Here is an 8875-nt window from a genome sequence, read left to right on the forward strand (position 1 = left end):
TAAAACATTTTGGAACAAAAGTATGGATTTCTTGGAGTAAAAGAATTAATTAAAAGCCATCCAGTGACACAGCGGTATGTCTGCGGACTTACAACGCTAGAAACCGGGTTTTGATACCCGTGGTGGGCAGAGCACAGATAGCCCATTGTGTAGCTTTGTACTGAAGTATAAATCTATATAAGCTCTAACGTTTACTTGGTAGAGCCCTTGCTTGGCGTACAAGACATTTCGGGTTCATTCTCGAGCCATGACAAAAAAAAAAAAAAAAACCTTTACCTAGTACTTATGGTAAATTTCCTGGTTACGATCTTAAGTTTTCCTGTCAGCTTCCTTAACACACTCTTTTATTTTTCTGTTACGCTCTTCTGAATTTCTGTTTGTTTATTCATGTCACCGTTGAAAGATTTCCAAACATTTCTTTATTTCGATGTCACTTCTCCCATCTGTATAAAGTTTTAACCGATGGTTCCACTCTTAACGCCAAATGCTGGGAAGTGGGAGTCTACTGGATTTATTTTAGAGTAATAGATGACTCACTGAATTCTTGAGAAATTAAGTTGATGATTCATTAAATTAATAAAAATAGTTAAAAAATATTCACTTTTGCAGTTCCACTTTTTACGATCACCATAACACTTTAAAAAACATATTGTAAGTATACAGTATCCAAATCACAATTCCGTAGTATTTGTATTTTAGGCCTAAACAAGTTATGGCCGAAATATGATCACTGTCTTAGATATACTTATCTCATCTAACTCGTTAAAAATTCATAAAGCATCGTTCACTCGCCAGGTTATCGAAAACCATCTACTCTGATAAGAAAGTTATTTATTTTTTTATTCGACCTTAAAATCCCACTTAGTTTTGAGGTCACCCGCTCGGATATTTTGTATTAACCAATAATGTTTACAATGGAGGGGGGGGGGAGAAGACTGGCCCTGACACCACCCCTAAATGGCGAATTGAGGGCATTTCGAACCCGCAATTTGAGATTCGAGCGCCCTAACCACCAGACCATGCCAGGTCTGGTAAGAAATTTACTGATAAAGTCTAAAAGTTATAATCGTTTATTCCGGTATTGATTTGTTATCTGTTCGTATCATTTTTGGGGGATTAAAACACAGAATTAAACGACTCATGTTTTAAAACCGTGATCGAGCCCTTGGAAACAATTGCTAAAGTTGGCCTAATGATTATATAATCAGACCTTTTTTTTTTCTTCCTTCGTTTATGCTTCCTTCTTTGCACTATATAATAGGATATGTATATTGCATGATATTTCAATTTGTATATGTAAATAGTCTTCAGAGTTAATATTAAAATCTGATAAAAAATATTCATTTTTGTGTTTTTGCTTATCATTTAATTACTACATTTTAAATAACTATTTATTCTACTTCATAACATCGCATTTAGTTACAAAGGATTAATTACCTTATTATAATAATCAATATTTACTTTTTCCAAAACATAGAAAAACTTAATCATATTGAAATATTTTATAGTGATGTTCATAGTTCTATAATATTTTGTACATTCATACCTAAATGATTAAATCTTTTTACACGAACGAACATTGGTTTCTGCTGAATATGGAAGATTTAGCTATTGTCTACATTAAGTTATTTATTCAATGTGTTATTACGCTCGTAAAAAAATAAAAGCATTCTTAAATAAATTAAAAATTATGACGAAATAAACAATTGTGTGAATAACAAGAAGAATATGTATACGTATATATAAACTTAAAAGCATTGTGTACAAATTTATTTGACCCTAAGACGTAACCTAAGCTTGTTTTAAAATACCACACTCAGCAGAAATGTTTCTCCCAAAAGTAATTTCTTCCGTCATTGGAGAGGTTTTGGCGCGTACAGACTGCTTTACTTTATCTCACCAGCCAGCCACTAACATGCAAGCTTGAACGGCCAGACACTGTCTAAGATAACAGAAAATAGCTCCATTTGTTTTTATTAAATTAGCTTTATAATTTTGACTTGGATTAATAATGATAGAAAAATAGCTAATGATATAAATATAATTATTTAATTTGAGCTGCTGAAATTCAACTAACGATTAATGTAAAAAATAAATCATATGAAAAATGTGTCTGATATGCGCGCAAAGCGGAGGAATACTTTTCTGTACCGTTCTCTTATTTTATGGCAATCTACTACAGTTCTCATACCGTAGTAATCGGTGGATGGGAGTATTGGTAGTGTGAGTGGAACGTGTGAAGTTGTAGTAGTAATAGTAGGCCTACTATTTACGCTTAAGCTTCAGTTTGGATATTAACGATGTTTTCTCGAAAAATTTCTACTTTATCGGGAGTGTTCTCTTCTGGGTCATATTCACAAACTGTTGCAGAAAAGGAACGATCTAGTAAGTATGAACTTTGTTGTTGTTTGTTTGTTTTTAAGTCTACATCCTGCCGCAGTCAGTCGCCACGTTGAAAACCATACGCTGTAAATCATGTAACTGTGTAGCCTAATTACTGACGTTACCTTGCGAAGTTGAGCATTTTTCAACTGTCGTATTATCTTATGTAATGAAATATTTTAACCTGTTACTGTTTAATTTATCTCGTATGTTAGTGCTATCCCGTACTTTTAATAATAATATGATTTTCAGTTCCAAACATTACGTAAAATATACAGTATTCTTGCCGTGGTTCGAGTTTTTTTATACAAATGAGCAGACTTAGCAAAATAATAAAAAACTAAATTATGAATTTATAAGCAAAATTAAAAACGCGTATTTACGATTAAAGACTGCCTTTAATTAATATAGTCTTTAGGGTATAATTTGGTTTTGTTTTTTCGAAGTTCGTCAAGAACCGTTCGAGAAAGCTTATCGTATTGGTACTTTACTTGGAAAGGGTGGATTCGGAACGGTTTACGCGGGAATACGACTAAGAGATAATGCCCAGGTAAGCTTAAGAGTTGATAACTAAAGTATGTTTTAAAATTAACTTAAAATGTTTAATATCTTATTATTTTAAGAAGTGATGTTTTTTTAGTAAAGGTTTCAGTTGCATGAAACTGAAAGACCTTTTACATTTATCTTGAAGTTTAATAACTTCAGTTGGTTGGTTCTTTAAGTTTGATACTACAAATTGTGTAATTTGAAGCTCTAATTTCTTAAGTGAAGTGACGAAATGTAAATACTGAAGAAAATTCGAAGTATTAGTTTGATAAAGTGAAGTGTTAAAATAGATTTACTATTTTATTCTAGGTTGCAATCAAACATATACCAAAAGAAAAAGTAACGGACTGGGGACAGGTGGGTGGCGCTGATCTTCATTTTAATTTATTTGTAAATTAGTCTTTGACTTGTATTTAATAGCCATGAATTAGCCCCTGCTTAGTGAATTTATTAAGTGACTTTCCATCGGTTGTGTTCTTTTAATAGTGTAAAGATGCTAGAGAGACATGAATATGTTTGTACTCCATAGTTTTGTAGTGTTATTATTAAGATATATCAATGTATAGCACATCGTATCGTATCTGTAGGTTACAGTTAAACATCTGTTCAGTAAAATGTTGTTGCACAATACAAACGTGCTTGTTTTAAAATCAAATATCATACTTATTTCTTACAGAAGTTAAAAATAAAATAAGATTTCTTGAATATATCATCTCGTCTGTGGGATGTTAGTTTGAAAAATGCACGACATAGGGATTTTACGATGTTGGTCTAACTTCGTGAAACCTGAAAACAAATAATGTACCAGAAACGTTTACTAAGGGCGTTTCATTCATGAGGTTCTTATTCTATTGGGTTTAGCCCTTCTTTTTTTTTTCTTCGGGTAAAGAATCTTGAATATTCTCGTTTTATTTAAATCATAAAAATGAGTTGAATATTTTCGTGTGGCCTAATGCTTTTTTTGTTTTCCTTTTTTTCACCTAGACTAACGGACACCGTGTGCCTATTGAAGTCTGCCTGCTACGAAGAGTGAGTAGCGTTCCGGGCGTTATACGATTGTTGGATTGGTATGAAAGGCCTGATTCATTTATCATTGTAATGGAAAAACCCGAGACTGTACAAGATTTGTTCGACTTTATCACCGAGCGAGGTGTTCTAGACGAAAAATTGACCCGCCTGTTTTTTCGGCAGGTCGTCGAGACCGTGATGGCGTGTCATGACGCGTATGTCATTCATCGTGACATTAAAGACGAGAACATCCTCGTTGACCTAAATAACTTTTCTTTAAAACTGATCGATTTCGGATCTGGGACGTACCTGAAAGAAACCGTTTATACCGACTTTGATGGTAAGAATGGACTTATAAAGCTACGTAGTGTGTATTGTAGAGATGCAATACTAGGTAAAATGATAACACTGTTGAGTGGGTTTGCAGACGAGAGGGAACATTTTTTCTTCCTTTTTACTTCTCTAAAAGTACTACTTTATCCATTGTTAGTTTAACGTTTCATTGAATATTAAGGGTTAAGTGTTATGATGCCACGTACTAACTGGTAGGCCTAGTTTCTTTGTTGTTTTTTCTAATTTGACTAAAGGTTTAGAGAAATTATGAATGAATGCCCCATTCATTTAAACCTGTAGAATTAAAAGATAATCTTAAGAAAGTTGCACACCAAGTAAAACATGAGTAGTTGGAAGCATTGTTTGGAAGTGGTCAGTTATCTCGGCTGATAATGGAAAATTAACGAGTTTTTAAAAACAACCTACAATAAGTATTGAGATAACGTAAAAATCAGGGGCTCATTTTTTTTATAGTACAAGAGGTTAATATGAAATAAATAAGCTGTGTTAAAAGAGAAGTATCTCATGGTTTCTACTTTAATATATATATATATGTATTCGAAATATATTCAACTTTTCCATTAACAGACGAAGTGCTAGTCCGCCTTGTGGCAAATATTTTAACTACGAGAATCTATTGATAAACTCGTGAGTAGAGGGGAGGGAGCACTCCCACAAATTCTGAGTGTGTACTTAGTCGTAGAACTTTGACCTTTTATGGAGTATATCGTAAACGTGTAGACAGAGCATGGGTGTGGCTGAAAGGCACGACTTGTATCTGTTTCAAATTTAAAGATTATTGCTTATTAACTATAAAAATACGTAAATTGAAAAAAAAAGTTTAAATAGCTGTTAATTTTAATTATATATATTTTAATAATATTTTAATCTACATTAATACAGAAATACGAGTGTTTTTCTTCTGAATCTACGTCTTTACGTCCGAATTACTACTGCTAAACAGTGCATTGTTTCGTGGGTTGTTAGTCCGTTGGGACATTTTGATAAGTTATTTTAAAGTTGTGGAAAATGACCTTGTCCGGCAAGGTCGCTCGGTAATTTTCGTAATACTTTTTTTCTGCCATTTTCTCAACTACAACGTTAAATGCTGATGTTCTTGGCTCCGTGCCAGAACCTACGAACTGGGCTGTCTAGTGTTGCGTTGGAGATCGATATTTTCACACGGTACGTTCCATTTCTCTTTCCCGCGCCGAAACTTGATGGCGCTTCGTCGCGATCAATATGTAGTAATACGTGTATACACACGAAACACGTGAGCAGACTGGTTAGTTTTTACACGCTGGGGAATAGGAACTTGTGCCTGTGTGGTGTACTTCCCGAGGGGGTCGTTGTCTCGGCGTATGTACACCTGCAATTCCCAAAGAACTGGTCACTCAACCTATTTGAGTCGACTTGCTTGACTTGAGGCCTTTACATTCCTTTACTGCCGAGACTAAAAGAACGCTGACGATGTTTGCGGTTCAGTTAGCCCTTGGAGGCGGCGGTGTTTATAAAATGGGTCAGGTCAGACGTTGTTACCTGTGCTTTCTGCTTTAAACTTCACTCACAAGTACGTGCATGATATTAATTAATCTTACGTGTATTTATGAAAGACTGACTTTTGTTTTCTTCTGAAAAATTACCCCCCCCCCTCCCCATCTCAGCGTAGGTTAACTTTTTATTTCTGGTTTGTTGCAAATTGTGAAACATTACGTCACAACATACACGATTTTTTTAATATATTTTTTTTACTCTAGGTACCCGTGTGTACAGTCCACCAGAATGGATCGGTAGTAACCGTTACTATGGGACCAGTGCCACAGTCTGGTCGTTAGGAATTTTGTTATATGACATGGTATGTGGCGACATACCGTTTCAACATGACGAACAGATTCTGAGGGCGGAGATTTCTTTCCGTAGGAGATTATCACAGGGTGAGTTACGTCTTGTTAAGTTTGTATTGAAGTGTACAGATACCGTGAAAGGTATATTGTGGACAAACCCGTTTTTAAAGGTGCCATTATCAATATCTAATTCCTGATTCTGTTACGCGCAGATTGCCAAGACCTCATCAGAAAATGCCTGTCTCTACGTCCGTGTGATCGTCCATCCCTGGAAGAGATCTTGGAACATCCTTGGATGTCCGCCGAGCTGGGGAGCGTTACGTCATCCGAGATCCCCGTGAGACGTAACTCTGTCGACCAGCACTCTCTCGATCAGGCTTCTACTTCTAGCCACGATAGCATTTGATTGGACGGTCCGTTAGTCTTGAAAGGTGCTTGGTTCCTAGATACAGTTGTGATGGACAGAACAATCCCACGCGTTCACAATAAGTCACTTCATCATCCCCCCCCCCCCATTGTCGGTCTGCGGGGGGTGTTCCTTTCTGTACCGCAGTGCAAGATCTAGTGTTCGTTACTTGTTCAGCTGTATTGTTTGTTTTATCTCCAAGTCAGTGAGAGAGAGAAAGAGAGAAATTATTTTATTAACCTGCCAGTTTTCACACGTAGCATTCCTGATGACAGTTTTGGGGAAAAAAATGGCCCTGGCCAATCAATGCAATGTAAATACTTTATATAAGAAATACACAAGTTTGTATAAGTCTTTTGTTTTTCTATGTAAAAAAAAAAAGCCCAAAAGTTTACCGGCATCAGTTTAAAAAACAGAGCACAACATATTTTTTATTAGGGTTAAAGTTTTAAGTTTATTTAAGTGTGCGGTTCATTAACTTAATTAGTTAACTGGAGATATTTATTTTGTGTGGATTGTAAATAGGTTGGTTTATCATAAGTTATGCTCGCGATACATCTGTATATTCGCTTCTTAAGTTATTTGAACAATGGGTGTTTGTTCCTTGAAATTAGTTTCAAAATCTCGAGTTGTAATTGACCAGTTTTTTTTTTTTTTTGTTCCGTTTAATAATCACTTTGATTTGTTTTTTCTTTAAACCTAAACTTGTTTAAATATTAGGCCAGTGATCCTGTGAATATTTTGTGAATTATTACAAGATATTTTTTATAAAAACTTCTTGGATTTAAACTGTGTTGTTGTTATTATATCAAATCGATAGTACACGAGTAATTTTTTTTTTAGATAATATAACCAGCTTCGTATAATTTGGTTTTTGATCGACTATCACAAGACAAACATTTCGTTACGTAACACCAGTAGCGAGGTTGTAAATATACTTAATCCAATAATATGTTGGTTAGCACGAGAGGTAGATTCATTGGTTTAAAGGTATATATTAGGAGCGCGGCCCTGTGGTAGAGCTGTGGATTTCGTAGCTGCGTTCGAATTTGTGCGATACCACAAATTATTCCCCAAACTTTAAGCTGTGAGTCCGTTATAAGAATGATAGTCCGTCCCTTAGCGTGGGTGGTAGGGTGCTGTTGATTGGATGCCTTCCCTCTGGTCAGTAGTTCACAATTAGGGACGGCGGCGGACATCCTTAGTAACTTTGCCATAAAGATTTTTTATGAAGGGAAGGAAGTCGTAACAGATTGCGGTTTACCTAAATTTCAAAAATCATATTTTCCAAGTATAAAAATTAAGACTGAAAATACGTGTGAACACAATTCATTAGCAGTTGGAAGTTTTAGATCTTAAGACAGCGAGTCGTTGAGAAATCATTGGTAACAAACATTCTTGAGCTTGTTGGTCTTCACGAACTGTTAAATTCAGATCTATGTAAGCTATTCAAAACCGTCTAAACAAACAACTTGTATAATATATTCTATAAACCAAAATCCTCGGGTTATTTCTGTAATTAACCTCCTCAGATCATGATGTAAAAAACAACGATCCTCAGATCATGATGTTTATAAATGACTTCTTACTCCATAATGCCACACAAGCTCCATGATGTTTATAAATTATTCCTTACACCATAATGCCACACAAGCTCCATGATGTTTATAAATGATTCCTTACACCATAATGCCACACAAGCTCCATGATGTTTATAAATGACTTATTGTACACCATAATGCCACACAAGCTCCATGATGTTTATAAATGACTTATTGTACAGGAGCTTGTGTGGCATTATGGAATGATGTTTATAAATGACTTATTGTACACCATAATGCCACACAAGCTCCTTTGTTTATTGCGTCTTTTAAAGTGAACTCATCGAATTGTAATACCATATAAAAGCTCGGGTCATAAGATCCATGAAGTCTAAACAAACTCATTAGACTATGATGTCTCTAAACAAACTTCTTAAGAAGTGAAACTTTAAATAAAGAAGCTTATCAGACAGTGAAACTTTAAATAAACAAGCTTCTCAGACAGTGAAACTTTAAATAAACAAGCTTCTCAGGCAGTGAAACTAAATAAACAAGCTTTTCAGACAGTGAAACTAAATAAACAAGCTTCTCAGACAGTCAAACTTTAAATAAACAAGCTTCTTAGACAGTGAAACTAAATAAAGAAGCTTATCAGACAGTGAAACTTTAAATAAAGAAACTTATCAGACAGTGAAACTTTAAATAAACAAGCTTCTCGGACAGTGAAACTTTAAATAAACAAGCTTCTCAGGCAGTGAAACTAAATAAACAAGCTTTTCGGACAGTGAAACTTTAAATAAACAAGCTTCTCAGGC

General features: G+C 34.9%; 1 protein-coding gene across 1 annotated transcript; it reads left to right on the plus strand.

The window, feature by feature from the left end:
* The first annotated feature begins 2184 nt into the window (after positions 1-2184).
* LOC106468094 (serine/threonine-protein kinase pim-1-like) lies at positions 2185-7210 on the plus strand. Its single transcript, XM_013928498.2, has 6 exons — positions 2185-2385; positions 2829-2932; positions 3238-3285; positions 3913-4276; positions 6027-6203; positions 6326-7210. The coding sequence occupies exons 1-6, from the start codon at positions 2301-2303 to the stop codon at positions 6517-6519; spliced, it is 972 nt and encodes a 323-aa protein (XP_013783952.1). The 5' UTR covers positions 2185-2300; the 3' UTR covers positions 6520-7210.
* The last annotated feature ends 1665 nt before the right edge of the window (positions 7211-8875 follow it).

The sequence above is a fragment of the Limulus polyphemus genome, unplaced genomic scaffold (genome assembly GCF_000517525.1).
Source record: "Limulus polyphemus unplaced genomic scaffold, Limulus_polyphemus-2.1.2 Scaffold2870, whole genome shotgun sequence".
Classification (NCBI taxonomy): domain Eukaryota; kingdom Metazoa; phylum Arthropoda; class Merostomata; order Xiphosura; family Limulidae; genus Limulus; species Limulus polyphemus.

Bases quoted from the DNA above. Each gene is read 5' to 3' on its own strand.
- LOC106468094 (XM_013928498.2), top strand. From the start codon at position 2,301: ATGTTTTCTCGAAAAATTTCTACTTTATCGGGAGTGTTCTCTTCTGGG. The intron at 2,386-2,828 runs GTAAGTATGAAC...GTTTTTTCGAAG, and splicing joins TGCAGAAAAGGAACGATCTA to TTCGTCAAGAACCGTTCGAG. The intron at 4,277-6,026 runs GTAAGAATGGAC...TTTTTACTCTAG, and splicing joins CGTTTATACCGACTTTGATG to GTACCCGTGTGTACAGTCCA.